A 19,131-nucleotide genomic window follows, 5' to 3' on the forward strand; every position below is an offset into this window, starting at 1 on the left:
ATGTAAGGATCTGCAGAAAATTAACATTCACATAGTGGCAGAAAACCAGGCATTTTTCCAATGAAAATCTGTTTTAAATTCTACAGTTTTGAGTAGCGTTCTTCCTGTCAGAAACTTCTGAACTCTTCTAGTCAAGATATGAATTAAAATATCCTAAAGAACAGTAGTATTGACAGTTGGGGTTTTTCTGTTTCCAGTCCTGTTGCACAGTCCTTTTGCACAGATACTCATGGACAGACCATGCACTAAAAAACCTAATTTATCACAATATTACGCATAGATTAACACTTATATGGGGAACTGAATTTCTTAAACAGGACAGTCAATTGCTGCCCAGATAGTGACATGAGCCTCTGCTGCAAGCATCCTTGCAATGGTGTCTGCAGCTGGATGGGCTGAGACTCCCCAAATCATCATTCTGATGAATTCTTATAATCCAGCTGGCCTGTCATCCTGAACGACCCCTCCAGCCTACTCATGATCCATGGCTACTTGAACTATGTGCAAAAGACTTTCCTACATGGTCATTCTTGCATGTACAGGAAGAGTTTCTACAGATTATTTAAAATTACCTATGTATAGTTTGGTCAATTCTTTCAACTACATCAGGAACAGCTGGGAGAGTCCCTGAGACTGCCAGATTCTCTGCTCAGGGAGTCAATCAGCACATTTAAGCCTACCAACAGTATCTATCAACTGATCTATGCACAACAACGGGAATCTCTGGGATCTGTTGCTTTGTTGTGAAGCAGGCATTGCAGAGTCTTGGTCACAAATCCCAGGCATATCTTCTGGTCACAACACAGCAAATAGCATGGAAAAAAATAATGAAAATGCAATTGTGTCAATAGATAGGTAACACACATTTATTTCTACAAACTACAAAAAAATCTCTTCCTTTTGCCTAAAGATGAACAAGGAACTTTCAGGGTCTCTGTGATCTACATGTGCTCCATAACTAAGCAGCTTTGGCAGATTTTTCCTTGCTTCCACTGGTATCACATACGCATTCAGATCCTGTTCCAAAAGCCGTTGTTGTTAACTGAAGCCATACCACAGATTTCAACGGGCTTTGGATCAGATGCTTATGTAGTTTAATGAAGTGAGCCTTCAGTATGTCCTTAAGTTGCACTGAATTCAATAGGATTTATGCATATAAAATGTTTTGTTCCTGGACTTTGAAGCAGGGACCACAGCTAATGAATAAATTGAGTAACTAGCTCCTGCAATGAAAACCAGGACTGTATTAGGTACCTAAACATCATACACAGAGTATAGAGAAGAGCTAAGTTCTCTACTGTTCCTTTCAAAGATGTATCATGCACTAAAACACCCACCGAAGTGTCCCATTACATGGTAGGAGTACAAACAAATGGAGGACCAAAAACTACTAAACACGTACAAATATGTTTCAAATACCTCTGTTGGGTGGAAGATGATGTTATCTATTCTAAAGTCCCCATGAATCAGGCTTTCTTCGTTATCATCAGGTGGCAAGTTGTTTGCTAACCACTCAGCCAGCTTGTTCACGGCAGGAATATCTGTATGAGCAGCTGCATCATACTGTCTTTTCCAAGTTGATACCTAAAGAAATACAAACACTTCAACAGATTTGCCAACTGATTCACAAGTTTTTCAAGAGCACAAAATTCTGAAGCACGTGCTTCTGGGCTTAGACTATTACCATGTTACTTGTAAATTCCGTAAAAGCCAGTACGTTTGCCTTTGCAAATGTGAACTGTGAGATCAAAAGATGCAATGAAAACTACCTCTATTTTCTATTTCAATCCTATTTACATAGCCCAAATCTACTATTATTCCAAAAGCGAATGAATATAATACCCTGAGTATAGCATTACAGAACTGATCTGAATGTAGTAGTAACTTTATACTGTGCACAAATAATTGAACTAAGTGAAGGTGTTTGATAGCTAAAATATGATGGTTACTTTTACAAGTCATTAATAATTATCAATTTAGCTTGCAAATCAAATAAATCTTCAAAGACCTGACAAAACAAGAGAATTTTTTCAAGAGCTGTACCTGTCTTTTGCAGAATCCTGGTCCTCTACCATATCCTTGGAGACCCAATGACTGTAAATCAAAGGAGTGCAACAGGGCCAAAGTTTCTGTCATCGCAATATACAAAGCGGAACGCTCTGCTGGGCCCACTTCAGGCAGTGAGACGTCTCGGAAGATGCGACCCTAGAAACATCATAAATCAGATATTTGGTGGGATGCATGCATCAGATGAGAAGTAAAGTTATACATTTCAGGAGCAAAAACAAATGCAGTGAACCAACACTCCCTATGCAATCAAAAATTCCTTCCCCATTTATTTCATTCCTTGCCCAGGACAGATGAAGGGATTCACGGTAATCTCAGATCATTAGTATACAGGATATCTATTGGAATGCAATTAAAATAACAGATATATTCAGCAGATGAAAGTCTGAATTAGAGCACTCAATCCAGATATCCTCAAGCTTGAAAGTACCAGGAAAAAAAAATGTTACTGCATTGTCTCTAACAGCTAACTTCCAGCAAAAATATCAACGAAGACCTTGGCAGGGGAGGGGGGGGACAGGCAGGGAGAGGAGGGGAATGGGTGGGTTGTACATACAAAGAGGCAAACAATCCAAAGAAACTCACTTGCATTCTCCTTAAAAGCAGTTTAATACATTTAGAAAATGGGTGTGGTTTTCCATTTTCTCCTTTAATTTTGACCCTGCCAGTAACAGATTGGAAAAGAAAAAACAGACTCTTCTCAAAGTTCCTCAGTTTCACTGGTTCACATGATGGCTTCAATATATTTACACAGCTAAAACAACAATAGAACTTTTTTGCTGAAAGATTCTGCATAACAAATCTAAAAATCAGATTTTGTGTTGTGTAATAGTTTATTCAACACAATAAATGTATGATTGTTTTCTAAATAGACAATGTATTTATTAAAAACAGTGCACTGCTGTCCATCTGAGAATGGATAGACTGTAAATTTACATCCTTAGAAATGTAAATATATCAGTAGCAAGGTTTCTTATTAAGCAATCACTTTGTTCTAGTCAAAACCAGAAAAATTCTCCATCTTTAATGTCAGAAAATTGTTTCAAATTCTTCACAGCTTTTACATTTTATTACTCTTGAGTCATGGTTTTTGTAGGAAGGTTAACTTAATCTCCAGGAACTGGCCCATAAACTCTTACATTTCTAATTTCCCAGTGAACCTGATGATAGAGTAGGATGCAATGAAAGGGAAAGAGGCCTGAATTCAAATCCTCCTCCCACAGGAAAAAAAAGACCAACATGATACAGCAGACTTACACTCAGAATCACCATAATCTAACAGAAACAGTATCAACTCAGCTACAGACATCATCCCCGGAGTGATGGACCACAGACAGAGCTATGCCAATTTCTTTCTGAAACTATTGCTTGAGCTGGAATCCTGCTTGGTTTTCAAGAAAAGGTGATTGTATGTAGATTCCTATCTTCAGTACTAAACAGGTCCCAGGATGTCCAAAGATTCAGTATAACTTCATAGCCTGATTGTTCTCCCTCTGACTTGTGTATGCTTTTCACAGAAGCAATACTGCCTCATTTCAAGACATCCTTCTGAGAGCTCAAAACGAGAACAAGAGGTTAAATACTGAGCTGCAAATTTCAACAAAGTGGGAAATAAGTCCTGGAGAAGCTGAAACCAGTGAGAATCTGTGATAGCTAGCATTTCTTAAAAATATCAGAGGATTATTTATGTTTATATCACAAAACTTACTAAATGCTGGATAAAGCTCTAACAGAAAGGTTTTAGACAATTTAAAAGCAGCTTGTAGTAAGGAGAAGAAAAAAATCTCTCCCACTGGAGGACCAACCTGCACATGCTGCATTACATAAAATTCTGTTCCAATGATAGAAGCATCACTGCAATACAACAGGGGCTCAGGCACTGGAAATCCAGCTGAAAATAAGGCTTTCTGCACACGATATTCTCTATCGACCTGAAGAAGACAAAGAAATTTAGGTTCAATGAAAAGCTCCCAAACATAAATGAGTACACTGAATGACGATGTATCCTCTTAAATGTTTAGTTATGTCTATAGCACAGAAAATTGGAAACGATCCAGCAACTCACTGCATTTCTGGACACATTCAACAATGTGCTGCACCATCATGTATGGGACTTAGCCACCTGCAATACAAAGTGTTTGGAGCTTGATGAAGGATGTTACTTACCTTGTGAGCTCTAGGTAAAAGGGGGCCATGGGGCTTCTTCCTGAGCACATAAGCCTGCCCACCCTTCTGAAGATAAAAGGTTGGATTTGACTGGCCTGAACTACAAAAAGAAAGTTTATAATTACTTACGAATTCAAGTACTTACAAATTTGCAAACTTTTAACAGAAATGATGCAAAATGCACTGTGACTTGGCCTGAACAAAATGGCAAGACAGAGGAAAGGGTTCTTCTCAAAAGTTGGGGTTTTTTTCCCAAATATAGTCTTACAAGGACGCAAGTGATAGCCTACAAAATCAGAAGTCAGAGGTTCTATTCCTATCCATAAGAAAGATGTCTTCTTTCACTGCAGAGAGGTCGCAGATACTCAATTTGTTCTCCTATGAAATGGAGACAGCATTTACCTCTCCTCCCTAAAGAGACATCATTAATGTTTTCAAGGTATGCAGTAAATACTAACTTTAAAGCTTTCCAATTTGGAGGAAATTAAACAGAGCAGAATTCACGCTAGCCCATAATTGTATTTGTCCTTTGTATTTTGAACAATGTAAGCATAGAGAAAGCTCTCCAAATAACTGCTGATTCTAGTACCAAGCCCCACTGTATGCTAGCCTGATCATCACATACACATGCTATGCTTAAGGGACTGCCTATAGTAACTGTAAAATTTTAAAGAATGAACGCTGCAGTGATGAAGAATCACAGAAACTAGACATTTCAATCACATACAGAAGAAAAGGACAACCTAGTTAAATCCTTCATAACACCTTGTCCATTCTATCCCAATCAAGCTCATTGATCCTTATTTTCCTCAAGGCTCTGTGCTAATCTACATGCCTTCCTCTCCTCATTCTGGATCATTTTTAAGACGCATTCTGACCTAGTCCAATAAAAGACTGGACAACTATCAGAAAATCAAAATCAAGTAAACTTTTGCCTTCATGCTCCCCATGACATTTTCATTCTCCCTGAGGCAGTTAGGGCATAGTCTGTAATATAGTTCAACAAGTATACTGCACAGACAAATACTCTGCCTGGCACAACAGAGATTTAGATCAGCTGAAGCTTTGAAGTGCAACCGCAAGACAAACAAAGTAGTAAAAGCATAAATACTGACAATATTTTAGCAGATTTTACTATTAGCTACTTTCCTGAAGCCCCTCCTAAAGTCTCCTCAATTGAAGTACATACGAGGATTAGAATACAGCTGAGGATTCAATAGATGTTTTATATTTGCATTAGAAGACAATGAAAAATTGTTTACTGTTTCTTAGTGATAGCTGCAGATAAAGCAGTTGAGGTCATGTTTACAAAGGAATTAATACTTATTTTTAGAATAACTTAACTTCTAATAGTTAGCTCCTGATTTGAAGTCACACAGCCACACCACTAATTTGCCAAATGCAAATGAACTAGAAGTTCTGTGCAACAGTGGCTTTGGAGCCTGGGTGTAGCACCTCACTGGCGCAATGCGTTGCTCTCAGGGCATTAATGGGAATCTCAGGACAGTGTTACGCTGTTCTCATGGATTTGCTTACCTGGCGATAGCCTAGGGCTTTTAAAATTGATTTCTTAAGCCATGCATATGCTTCTGAACATTATTATTTGTTATGCAATTAAAGATCAGATACATTGAGATTTTTGAGTAGGCAATAAAACAGTTGTGGACATACTCAAACAGAGCGCACCACAGAGGGCCAAATACATGTTTTTCTGAGGACAGTGGGAAGTCCTCCCAACACATTGCCTGCCTGCAGATGGCCAACTGTGGCTACAGGGTCTGCCTGTGCCAAAGGTCACCTTCGTCGCCACTGCGAACTTTGACTTCTCCAGCCGTTCAAGGGACGAGCTGTTACCTCGATGGTTGCTGTCCGCCATCACCAGGGCAAAGGGCCCTAACTCTGCTCACCTTTCCTGCCAGGCAGCAAGCAAAGCTGCGGCCTCTCGCCTCACTCCACAGAGGCATACTTTGGGCCCACGCTCTGGCTTCACGCCTCAGGGCACCCCACGGGCGAGGGCCCACGTCAACGGCCCATGTCAACAGCCATGGAGGCTGCCACTTGCCCCTCACAGGCAGTCTCGGGGCAGGAGAGCGGCCCACCCTTTACCTGTACTGCCTGACAGCCAGAGCCCCCGCGGGCTGCCGAGGGAACCCGGGCAGGTGACTGCACAGGTACCGCTCCAAGCTCCCCTGGTCGAAGCGGTGCTGCCGCCGCACCTCAGTGGTGCCCGGCTCGGCCGCCATGCCCTCGCTGCGCCGGCGGCGTACGTCCCGCACCCGCCCACCGCGCCGCTACGCTACTGACGGAGGTGCCCCGCCCGGCCCGGCGTCGCCGCGGCAACCGGAGGTGGCTTGGTCCGTCAAGGAAAGCGGTCCCCGGTGCCGGGCCACCGGGGCTCTCGCAGTCGGGTGGCTTCTCCCGGAAGAAAGCGGCTCCCGGGAGGTAGTTACCGCCCCGGCTGACACCTGCCCTCAGTCATTGCCGGAGCCCGCTCGTTGCCTGCTGTCGGGCCGCGGGAGACCTCCTCGAGTCGGGAACGCTCCCTGAGGTGTCGGCGCGAGCAGGGGACGGCGCTCCCTGCCGCTCCCGGAAGCTCCCTCAGACCGGGAGACGTGTCGCTGCGGTGGTGCCGGGGCTGCCATGGCGGAGCCGAGCAGGCTGGAGCAGCTGGAGCGGCGTGTGCGGGAGCTGGAGGAGGAGCTGGCCCGGGAGAAGGGCGGGCGGCGGGCGCCGCGGGCCCGCATCGAGAGCATGAGCCCGGAGGTGACGGACTCCAACCCCTACAGGTGCGGCCGGGGGGCGAGGCGCGTTATGGGGTGAGGAGGCTGCGCCTATGGGGTTTGGATTATGGGGAGAGGGCCAGGACTGAGCCATGGGGAGGAGGCCCAGAAGCTGAGTCAGGGTGTAGAGGATGGGGAAGAGGGAGGGCTGTGGGGTCTCAGGCCGTGGGTTGGAACTGTGGGTCTGGGTAAAGGGGAAAAGAGATGTGGAGGTGGGCTCGGGCAGGTAGGAGTCTAAGGGATGGGGCTGGGTGTGCTGAGGAGGGTGTCAGGGCAATGCTGAAGGCAGGTGCTCTGTGGGGAAGAGGGGAGAGAGGCTCTCAAATTTCCCACCTGACTGGGCTGGCAGGGGTGTACATCGGGGTTACTTTGTATTATCTTGCTTTACAGTACAGGGAGAAAGAGAGGAAACTGTGTTTTTCAACTGACTTGCTAATAAGGCATTGGTATTGCATGAGGTTTTATTCTCATTCCTCTAACTTACCTATTTTAGAGTTTAGTTTAGAGAATTCTTGAGCATCTGGGACCCCTTCTAATGCCCAGTGCTTCTGGAAATCTGATGCATTTTTTTTTTCAGGATGAATTTCTTTAATACAAGTCGATATTTGTACTACTTTCATTGCCACTTTCAATGAAAAAATGCAATAGCAGGATAAAACGTTACTTTAAAATTCTTCCAGTTATCCCCACAACCTGATATTCTCTAATTTATTTTTTTTTAATGTTACATTGGAGTTAATCTCATCAAATTGATCAGAAAACAGTGGAAGAGTCTTTTCATTACAGAAAGAAGTGCAGGCTTTCATTCTGTAAATCAGGGATTCATTTATGAAAATAGCTACGGGTCCTCCTGATTTCATTGATGTTAGTCATACCAGCTGCATAAGTACATGAGTTTCTGCAGGGTTAGAACTCTCTTGCTATTGCTAGTAGGAAAGCATCTACTGCCTCATTTAGACTGTATCTAGCTGGCAGTCACAACTGCAGTGAAAACAGCAGGCTTGAGTTTGGTGCTTGGTGGGGTTATTTTTAAAGCAAAAGTGATTTTAAATATCTGAAAAGCAAAATTGCTATTAGAAATATAGAGTATTTTCTGTATAATGTTGCTGTTTTTCTTCATAGTCGCTTGATGGCGTTAAAAAGAATGGGAATTGTCAAAGACTATGAGGTAGGATTCTATCTGTATTGAAACAGCCTTGCATTTTTTCCCTGTGAGGACCACTCTTGATATCCTGATCTGTATTTTATTTCTTTCTACAGAAAATCCGTACCTTTACAGTTGCAGTAGTAGGTGTAGGTGGAGTTGGCAGTGTGACTGCTGAAATGTTGACAAGGTGTGGCATTGGTAAGGTAATGAGAGTTTTCTTCTACTTCTTTATAGTAGATGGATCAGTCTTCTTCATAAAGAGTTAGGTTCGATTTCATGCGGTTGATTTTGTTCAAATTAAAAAGTACTATGAAGAAAGCACTCAAGAACAGCACTTGCATAAACATCACAAATGAAGAGTCTGTATTTTTCTTATGCTAGTAAAATTGATTTACTTAGGGCTTAATCCTGTATCATGCAGATGATTCTTGTTTGGATGCTTGTCTTCTCCGTGCTCTTATATGAGCCCATCTATCTAACCTTCATACTGGATTATTGCAAAAGGAAAACAAAATAAAGAAAAAGGAGGGCGTAACTCACATAGAAGATTGTCTTATGTTATGAGAACAAGTTGATATTCATGAAATTGAAATGCAGTAGATGTCAAACAGGTATTTTTATCACAAACATTAGTTTGTCATGTGGCAGAGAGAGCTAAAAATTTATCAGCAGTTAAAAATAATTTGATGTGTGTATAGATAACAAGAACCTCCAGAGTTAATAGAACAGGATTTTTCTTTAAAGGAGGAATTTGGAGAATGGCTTAGATGTTTGTATTTCCAGGCAAAGCCTGACCATTTACTCTTGGAACTTTTAAGACGTTTCTTAATACAGAGGTGATGGAATTTTTTATTGCCAAGTTTATTCCCCGTTCCTCTGAAGGAGCATTTCCTGAAGACCAGCATCTTGGGCATAGAAAAGGACAGTTGATTCAGAATTTATAATAATCAACATGTCCATGTATTACGTAGGTGTTTTAAGTGAATTGTTTTTGAAGAACTAAATGCCAAGACAAGAGAGAGAAATTACACATTTCTAGGTAATGCCATAACAGCAAGTAGGAATGTGGTAACAGAGTTGATAGGGTTCATGTAGATAATCTGTTGAATATTCTTAGTTTAGATCAAATGAACAGATTGCTTTTTATTAAGAGTGGTTTTCATAACTTAAGGAATCAGTTCCTAGTGAATGGCACTTAGAATTTAGTCTTTCACATACTTAGCAATGTTGGTAACTTTTGTATGTGAACTGAATGGGACTGCGGCAGTGGGGGGGTGTTTGGTTGGGGTTTTTTGTTGTTGGTTTTAGAATGAGTTTTGTTGTTTAAAATGCCTTGCCATAGTGCTTTGGTTGCAGAGTCTTTGGAGATTCACATATGTTAATACAATCTTTATTACAGCTGCTTCTGTTTGATTATGACAAGGTGGAATTGGCAAACATGAACAGACTCTTCTTCCAGCCTCATCAAGCTGGATTAAGTAAAGTGCAAGCAGCAGAGCATACTTTGAGGTATAACTTAGAAAAGTGGGTATCAAAATGTATTTACTCAGGATGCTGCTCCAGAAAACTGATGTTTCATTCTTAATCACTTGCAAAGTAGCATTATCTAATTTGGAAATTTAAGTATAAAATAGTTGTGGGAGTGATTGATACTTTAAGGACATTTTTGTACTGGCCAAAACCTTAATGTAAGGTTTAAGTCTACTTTTTAAGTATAGCTAATTTTGTTCAGAAGTTTGGTAGAAACTATACCACTTTGATATGTTGTGATTTTTCTTTTCTCATCTAATCTGTGAATTTTTGACTAATATGGGTGTATTCCAGACTGCAGACTGGAAGCTTAAGACTGTAGCAACACTTGTGAAGTTAGGGAGTAGAATGCAAGTTATCATTGTATTTATTAACATTGACTCATTTCCTCCATAAGGAATATTAATCCCGATGTTCAATTTGAAGTACATAACTACAACATCACCACACTGGACAACTTTGAACATTTCATGGATAGAATAAGGTAAAATCTCTCACCTTCTGCTGGTGTGTGGCTCTAAATACAGCCTCACATTTTTATTGTTGGGTTTTTTTTCAATTTAATGACTTCCAATTGAAAACCAGTGGGAAATATGTATATATGAAGACATCTCTGCCTAGACCTTTCCTCTCAACTTGGCATTTATTTCTACTGTTACATAGTTATATTTTATATTAGTGCATCTTTAGATTTCCAACCAAAGCTGCAGGTCTTGTAGGCTTTTCCCATTATAGTCAAAATATGATCTGATCCATTTTCTGCTCTGGAGTAGTTTCAGGTATGCTTTATAGAATCAAGAAAGAAAATAGTTATTAGTGGATCTCACAGAGAAGTTCTGAAATAACTTTTCCCATTTGCAGTTATGTTCTACAAATATACAATTCTCCAATACTTTGTACTGTGAGTGTATACTATATAAAACTCCTTTTAATCTAAAATGCCCATATATTTAAATCCCAGCTTCAGCATGCTGTTGCTTCTACTGTAGATCTAAGATGCTAGTTGTATCCTGTTCTGCATTTGCACAAGTTTTGTTAGGCATACACTTCCTATGTGCTTCTGTACTCTAAAGCAGCATGCTGATTGCCATCTTGGTATTTTCTTCTGCCAGCAATTTCATGCAAACTCTGATACTTATTTCAGTAACGGTGCACTAGAGGAAGGGAAGCCTGTCGATCTTGTTCTAAGCTGCGTGGACAACTTTGAAGCTCGCATGGCAATTAATACGGTAAGGCCATTGAAGTCATGAACTTGTAGAAGTTCATTTTCTCCTATAAATAATGCTAGGAACTGTGGGGACTAGAAAAAAGACAGGAACTTATCAAGAATCTTCTAAGAAATTTCCTCCTTGGTTTAAGGAAACAGAACCTGAGCTTTTACCCAGTTCTTATAAAACACATTTTATGTGTATAAATATAACTGTAGACTTTTTAAGTTTTTAGCAGCTAATGGTTAGTAAAAGAGTTAAGTGTCGTAAGCCCTCCCTGTCTTTCCAGATTATCCTGTTTATATAAAGGTATTATCAAAGCTTGGTATGTTAAATCTTACAAGCTTTTTAAAGACTGTGTATAGCTAATTGTATACTTCATATGACTTTTTGTATGCTAAAAATGTCTTAAGGCTGTGTACCTAATCAAGCTAGTTTTATTTATAGTAGCAGCCAATGTAGGGTGTATGCCAAATGCATGTTTTCTGTTACCCTTCAGCTAACTTGATCCATAAATTGCATGCACTGAAGGTAGGCAGATACACTGTATCCGTGCCTCTAAAAGTAGTTTGTGCAATTAGGTTTGGTAGTGTGCTGAGAACTGTATCACTAATGCCTGTATTTGTTCAAAAATCTTAGGTCCTCAGGAAAGCACAAAGGGCTGGCTTCATGAGGACGACGTTAATTTGTCCTTTGGTTCTGATAAACAATTTCTATTCTACCTTTTCATGTTCCATTTTCTGATCATAGCCTTTTTGTCCTAAAGCAGGAAGATCAATGTGTTTAATCACTCTTGATTTACAATGTTTTGGGTGGTTTTTTTTTTTCTCTTCATTAAACTTTTGCAGCGCTGATGTGTGTGTTTCTGTGTTTATAAGGCCTGCAATGAACTTGGACAAATCTGGATGGAATCTGGAGTGAGTGAAAATGCAGTGTCGGGACATATACAGCTCATCATACCTGGTGAATCTGCTTGTTTTGCGGTATGCAGTGCTCTGCTGAATTGCTTGTTTGCCTTTTAAAGCGGGACTGGGAATATGAAGATTAGCTGGCTAGTGAATGCGATCCTGGCACAGCTGATAGAGTAGCTTAAAATTTTGTGTGATCTGTGGGGGTTTTAATACTTTTTTAAAACTTAATTTATTTCCCCTCAGTGTGCTCCTCCGCTTGTAGTTGCTGCAAATATTGATGAGAAAACATTAAAACGAGAAGGAGTTTGTGCAGCTAGTCTTCCTACAACTATGGGTGTTGTGGCAGGAATTCTTGTACAAAATGTTCTGAAGTAAGTGACTGAGTTGTTGCTATTCAATGTACAGCACAATAAGAGAAAGAAACCTGAAGGAACATTTCATAATGACGGGTCTGGTTCTTTTTATATGTTTGTGGCCTGTTTCCTAAAGGTATAGGCATCATTGGATAGGGCTGAAATATACACTGCTTGAATCACTGGTGTGTTTACTTTGGAGCTGCTGTTTATAATAGAACTTTTCAGGGGTAAGAAAAAGTCTTCAGAGTTTTCCTAAGAATTTCTCTTACTGCATACACACACACACACATTTTTTTCTTAATTCTGCTTTTAAACATGCTCCCATTTGACATCATTAAATTATACACAAAAAATGCTACAGTGCTGACTTGTCTTTGAAACTTTGTAGATGGGCAAAGAATAAATAATTTATCTTGCAGTGTTTGTATTCTAAAAACCTGAGGTGAACTAAAAATAGTTATATAGCAATATGACATATTTTAATATTTTCAAAAAGTACTGTCACATGACTCCCAACTGCTAAAAGAACTGCATGTATCAAGGAAAATATTTGAACAACTTTGTACTCAGTTTCAAAATGATGCACCATGTTTTACAAGCATCTTTGAGAATAGCATCTTATTTAGCCTGTTTTTAGCTTTAGCTTGGTTTTGTCAGTTATCCAAAAATGTCTAGTTACAAAGAATAAAAGTGTTGTTTGCAAGTGTGCCTACAAACAACAAAGCTCCATTTTCAGCTGTGCAGAGAGAGGTATTATATAAAATTGCATAGCAACATGTGTTTTTCTTTAATGAAGAATGCAAACATTGCAGTTTAATTTACAGATTTATTTTCATTGCAAATCTGACCCTATGGTAAAGATGATTAAACTGCTTCTGATTAGCGGTTGAAAACTCTCCCATTGTAACACAGGGCACCTGAGTGTTTCAAGCAATGGATTAAGGCACAGGAGAAAACTGCTTACATACTACTTTAAACATATTTTTTCTGAGACTGTAGCTGACTTGTTCTCACACACTTACACCACAAGAGGGTAAGAAACAGCTTCTGTGTTGATGCAGTTACGCCGCTGTCAGGTGACTACAGCTTATTTTAAGACAATTACAGCAACTCTTTACAACTTCACTAGTGTGAAAGTGTATTCGAAAAGTTCTTTGAGGAAAAATTATTCCTCGAGCAACTGAATTTCTAGGTTTGCACCTGTATATAAGGGCTTGCTTCCTCTGTTTGTGTTTCTAGATACCTGTTAAATTTTGGTACTGTGAGTTATTATCTTGGTTACAATGCGATGCAGGATTTCTTTCCAACTATGTCTATGAAGCCAAACCCACAATGTAGTGACCAAAATTGCAGAAAACAGCAAGAAAATTATAAGGTAAAAATGTTTTGGTGGTTTTTTTTTTTTCTTTTCTTAAAATCTTAAGAACAAAGCAAGCTACAGATCTGTAGTAAAAGAAAACTTTCATTGCTACTCCAATTTTCAGCAGCCTTGTCTTCAGATGGTTGCAAGTGTTTCTAAAAATACAGTACTTTAAGAGTTATGGTAAAGCAAAGGGTAGGCAGAATGGCTTGCATTCAGTTAGGTAGTATTTTGTTCTACAGTAATTTTTGAGCATTAATGGGTTTGGTTTTTTTTAACTTGCAGGTATTCTGCCTTTTTATGCCTAACAGTTCTAAATGGTGACTACATATCTTAAATATTAGAAGAAGTGTGAATATTAGATTTGATCTTCTTTGCTGTTGTTGAAAATTGGACTATTATATATATATATATATATTTTTTTTTTTTTTTAATCTTTTTGTGTTTTTCCTTCAGAGAAAAGAAGCTGCACAACCAAAACAAGAAGTAATTGAACAGGAAGAAGAAATAGTACACGAAGACAATGACTGGGGTAAGTAATCAACTGGAGACTAAATGATGTTCCCAGTACCGAGATTCAATTGAAGTCTTTGTTTTGGGTGAACACACTGTAGGGTACATAGACTTGTTACGGTTCCTACTTTTTGTAACCTACACTGCGTAATTACTGCTGGCTTTTCACAGGTTTTGACAGTAATGTTACCACAACCTGATGATGGATTTTTAGCGTAATGTGCAGGTTTTAGGCTCAAAATGTAACCGCCATTTGAATAAAAAACTTTCTCAGAAGAGGGTCTGAAGATGAAAGATGTGAGAAGAGGTATTCACTGTGTGTTCCTCTTAAATATGTAACTGAAGAGCTTTTGTCCATTTCCATAACCACTGTGCTGAGGCATCCCATGGATTTTTATATTCCTCTGAGGGCTTTAAATTAGAAGGAATTGTCTTAAGGAATGGTAAGCGTGTTTTATATAACCATTTCAAGAATGGATATACACATTCTGTTTATTACATGATATAGAAAATAATCTTGGCTTACCATTGGGAAAAGTGTCCTCACGATAAGATTTAAATGTTAAGGACAAGGAAGTTCTATAGGAGAGGTTGTCCATAAGTTACCTGTATAGAACCATTTCATATATTGTGAAGGGAAAATATTTTCCATTGATAATGGAATGAAATAGTTGAAATCAAAGGTCTTTCTGCTTTTAACTTTTTTCTATTTTGGAAAAGTAGCTGCCACTTTCCTCTTACTGTGATAACATAGTGATTAAGGAACTTTTTCTTCTAACTTTTAATGGAGTTCTCGATTCCTTTTAATGCAAAGGCATTGAATTAGTATCAGAAATTTCAGAAGATGAGCTGAAGGCTGCATCTGGCCCAGTACCTGAGCTTCCTGAGGGAATTACTGTAGCATATACTATCCCAAACAAGGTAATGTATTTATTCTTTATGAACTTTTGAAATACATGTTGTAGATTAAATTTGTAATACCAGCCAGTTTGGTTACGCTTTAAATCGAAAATAAAATTCCATCTTGAACAATTCCAGTGAAACTGTACCTCAGTACATCCGATTAGTGCCTTCAATGGTCCAGTTTTGTGTTTCTACAACATACATTTCTTTAAGCATGCATGCTAGCGTGAATGTGGTTTTGAGGTGACAGGAATGAATATATTTGGGGGGTGGGGGAAGGAAAACAAGTTATCAGTTTCTCAGTTGATATTTTGGTGACTGATTAATTTTTACCATATTTATCTTGTAAAAGCTGTATGTAGTCAAAGAGCAATTACTATACCTGGGGAACACAGAATCTGTATGTATTGCAGTCAGAACATTCTAGCTCCTGGTCAGAATAGTTTACGATTTAAGCTTATAATCACTTAGGCCTAATCTTGCAATTGAGTGCTTGGTTCTAGGAAAATGGTGTGGTATAATGGCAATAAAGCTTATTTGTGGGGGGTTTTTTGTTTGCTATTTTTGTTGCCAACTCTTTCTTCCTGTTCCTAATAGGAAGAGAATTTGGTAACTGAGGAGACGGTAGCAGAGTGTGAAGAAAGCCTAGAAGAACTCATGGCCAAAATGAGAAACATGTAGCAAAACAAATATTAAGTACAACTTTGGGGAGTTTGGATTGACATTGGATTTTGAGAAGACCAGACTTTTTTTTTCTTTTTTTTTTTTTACCTCCACTGAAGCTTATCTTTACATTTCTGATGAAATGGAACTGTTACAGGGGCAGGCAGGAAACAGACTTACTTTGTTTATATTCTGTTGTCTATTCACGTCTTTAAGATAGGGATTTGTGCTACTGTAAATTTTAATTTCTCAGCATTGCTAGTGTCCAGATATTCAGTACAAAATGAGATGGATAAACTAACAAAAGCAGGCATAGCACATTCTATGCAATATCATGTGATGAGAACAGTACACAGTATAGGACAAGTGAAAGATGAAATCTGCTGGAGTGGACTGAACAGGTCAAGGGCAGGTGATCGTGCCTCACTCACGTTGCTGCTCCTGATTTTCCAGGCACTTGTACTTGTTGTTCACTGGTCTCTGTAAATTCTTGGTATGGATCATGCTGTGGCTACTTTTTCTGAGTAAACAGAACATTTCAGCTTTTTCATCTGCCTTAAATATCTCTGGCATGGAATTTTTTTTAAACTTCCCTGTTTTTATCAATGTTTTACTGCTGCTTGTTCTTAAATAGCTGCCTATATGTTTTGTATGTGATAATGCTTTGAGTATGCTGCAACAAGGCAAAGTCTTTTGTTAGTAGGTAATTATAGTAGCAGACTGAGTATTAGCATGCCACTATTTCAGCTTGCAGATGCTTTTCATGACAAAATCTGTAAGAATTACCAGCAACATTGGAAAGAATAGGATATTTTGTCTATCTCTTCTAAAATCTAAATATTATATTTTTGTTGGTTATTAAAAGTTTAGCTATAGTTCTGATCGATCTCCATCATATGGGCTATATTAAGGAATATACTTAATCTCAGTTTGCATAGGAAGGTTTCTAAAATTAGATGCTCTGAACTTTGTTTAGTGTTGCAAATATCTTCAGTGGAGTAGCTGAGCTATTTTATTTGTCTTGTAAATAATGTTAGTACAGTCATATTACCTTTTAAATTATCACATGTTAAACTGACCTGTTAATGTACACATCCTGTAGTGCCAGTATCCTGCAGAACTGGAAGTATCAGTTTCAAGTATTTTAACTACTGTGGGTGTCTGATCCAGAACTTGATCATTATTTACATTTGGTTTAGAAGAATGCACATTTCGGCCTTTGCAGTATAATACAAATATTTCCAACCTGGGCTGTTCAAAAAACCTTTCCACAGCATGATGCAGCCAACACCGAACCAGCTAGTAATGATAGCAGCAGTATCCAACCAACATGTAAAAAGAGTAATATTGTGGAGGTGCTTCTGTTTCTTAGGGCAGCAGAATGAATACTTAGTTAAAAAAAGTTTGATTTCTAAGCAACAGTTACAAACTTCAAATCTATTTCTTCCACAGCTGACACTAGATTATATTATATACATAAAAATCATCTCTGAAGCTAGTGAGGGAGGTTGTGGGTGGGGTACATTACACTGTAAAATGGAAGTGTTTTTTTGGATTGAGTTCAGTTTTGGAGAAACCAGATTTTAGAAATGAACTGTAAAGAGGGATGGGAAATAGAATAATGAGATCTTTTAAGAGGTACATACTTGAATCCGTGTCACTAAGTCTACATTAGCTAGATCCAAGTGTCAACTTAAGTGTTACTTACATTTCTTTGTGACTTTACCTTTCTGTTGGGAACAATAAAAGTGAGGCACACACCTGGCTCTAGAGATCCTGAGGCAAATGGCAGACTCATTTCTACAACAGCTCAGTTCATCTTGACTTTTAACTATTTGGTTGACATGACTGCTATCACATGATTGACAGCTTTACAGGAGGCAACTGTTTACCATTTTACTTCATGTACAGTTTTATGAGCAAACTAATACACTTTTGTATGCCCACTTACAGAGTACACAAAATGGTTCTCGTGAGACTTTCAACTTGTATATACAAGAAGAATTTGAAATAATTAGAAAATACATTAAGATGATTGTATGTGCCAATGGTTAAAATTATTTAAAAATAAACAGCATCAAAAAAAGCAGCTTTAAGGATTTTTTTTTTTATTAAAAAGACATTTACAAGTATAATCTACTCCAACTATATAACATAATGGAAAATTTATTACTTCTTTTGTTATGAACTAACAAATTAAAGCATATTGCAATGGTTTAGTCCAGCTTTGTTTATTTGGTAATCTTATAAAAGAAGCTTTCAGTTTTTACAGTGTAGCATGAATGTTACTGAGATGTTGATACTCTGACTGTATGATTAAACCTCTGTTGAAACTGGTGACACTGTTTTGAGGTGGAGTTCTCCTACATAGACATATTTGGCATACACCAGATACACAAATTACTTTTTTTTTAATGTCCAGGAGGTACAACTACAAATACATGAACAACTGTCTTAAGAGTGCTATGACTATAACTGCGTAAGCTTATGGCCAACATGCAGCCTGCAAGACCCTCCACTATTACTCATGATCCTGTTTTACTTTCTACAGAAAGTTTTTTTTGGGTTGACAGGGTAAGTATATTGTTTCCTCACTGTCTTTGGTAATGGACCATGGATGGTTGGGATCTGCTACTTTTTATGGACTGATTTTTCTTCCAAAAGCAACCCTGCAACCTATGAATAAGTTGGAAAGAAGTCACTCAAGGGAAGAATAGTAACAGTTCAGAATTGGAAATCACTAAATGGGGAAAGTCTGATATAACACTGAAGGTCTAGAAAGTAGCTTCTTATTTAAGCTAGCAACATTAAGGAAAACTATTTAGGAGAGCAAGATACATCATTATGTGTGTTAAAATCAGAACAGAGGTGACAAGCTAGACGAGACATCTAATTGATAATTCGTAACACTGGCTTTAGAGGAGGGAATTAGCAGGTCTGAGAAGAGCAGGCAACAGAAACACATACAGGCTGAGAAGGTTGAGGTTTTTCAGGGTTTTTGTTTGTTTGTTTTTTCCTTTCACCCCTCTCCTTACTCAGTAACAACCGAACTTTCTAATTTTTAACACTTTTCAAGGTGGCTGGAATGCAGTGGGAAAACTCTTGCTTTGATTAAAAACCCATTTTCTGAAGTAAGAGGAAAATATCCAGAGAGCTATTGCAAAGTGTCGACTCCTGTTGCTTTACTGTAATACCTTCAAGAGCTATGGTTTTTTTTCAACTAAATATTAACCTTAAAAATCAAATTTGGGTTGTATATTTGTTCTACCAGTTTTATATACTGTTTCTTTTGCCAAGTTACAGCCTTACCAAAATATTAAATTCTTTCTAACCAGAGCAAGGGCTGAAATGGATTATATTTAACTCTACTCTAAAAGGGAAAAAGTACTGTGGAAGGTAAGTATCCCTTTGAGGTAAAGGCCATTTGCATTTTTCAAACTGGATCAAATAAAGCTTTACATCAGTTGCCTCTGAAATGTTATAGCAAGGTTTTGATTAATTTTTCCCTTACTTACACTCAATTTTTT

General features: G+C 38.6%; 2 protein-coding genes across 3 annotated transcripts in view; one reads left to right on the top strand and one right to left on the bottom strand.

Moving 5' to 3' along the window:
* The window catches only part of ACAD11 (acyl-CoA dehydrogenase family member 11), a 31,174-nt gene extending 24,673 nt beyond the window's left edge, over positions 1-6,501 (bottom strand). Inside the window, exons 1-5 of the mRNA XM_075493298.1 lie at positions 6,340-6,501; positions 4,234-4,333; positions 3,873-3,998; positions 2,044-2,205; positions 1,420-1,584 (exon numbers count right to left, since the gene is read on the bottom strand). Coding sequence (XP_075349413.1) covers positions 1,420-1,584; positions 2,044-2,205; positions 3,873-3,998; positions 4,234-4,333; positions 6,340-6,476 — 690 coding nt within the window. The 5' untranslated portion in view covers positions 6,477-6,501. The remainder of the gene's footprint in view (positions 1-1,419; positions 1,585-2,043; positions 2,206-3,872; positions 3,999-4,233; positions 4,334-6,339) is intronic.
* Positions 6,502-6,632: 131 nt separating this feature from the next.
* On the top strand, positions 6,633-18,189 carry UBA5 (ubiquitin like modifier activating enzyme 5). Of its 2 annotated transcripts, XM_075493299.1 has the most exons (12): positions 6,633-7,019; positions 8,136-8,181; positions 8,274-8,363; positions 9,560-9,669; positions 10,088-10,174; positions 10,835-10,919; positions 11,777-11,881; positions 12,053-12,180; positions 13,405-13,540; positions 13,982-14,057; positions 14,853-14,959; positions 15,539-18,189. In XM_075493299.1, exons 1-12 carry the CDS (start codon positions 6,874-6,876, stop codon positions 15,620-15,622), a joined length of 1,200 nt encoding a protein of 399 aa, XP_075349414.1. In that variant the 5' UTR covers positions 6,633-6,873; the 3' UTR covers positions 15,623-18,189. The 2 variants fall into 2 exon arrangements, with proteins under 2 accessions (XP_075349414.1, XP_075349415.1); XM_075493300.1 differs by lacking the exons at positions 6,633-7,019; positions 8,136-8,181 and having other exon boundaries at positions 8,274-8,358.
* Positions 18,190-19,131: the final 942 nt, after the last annotated feature.

This window comes from Mycteria americana, chromosome 2 (genome assembly GCF_035582795.1).
Source record: "Mycteria americana isolate JAX WOST 10 ecotype Jacksonville Zoo and Gardens chromosome 2, USCA_MyAme_1.0, whole genome shotgun sequence".
Lineage (NCBI taxonomy): Eukaryota > Metazoa > Chordata > Aves > Ciconiiformes > Ciconiidae > Mycteria > Mycteria americana.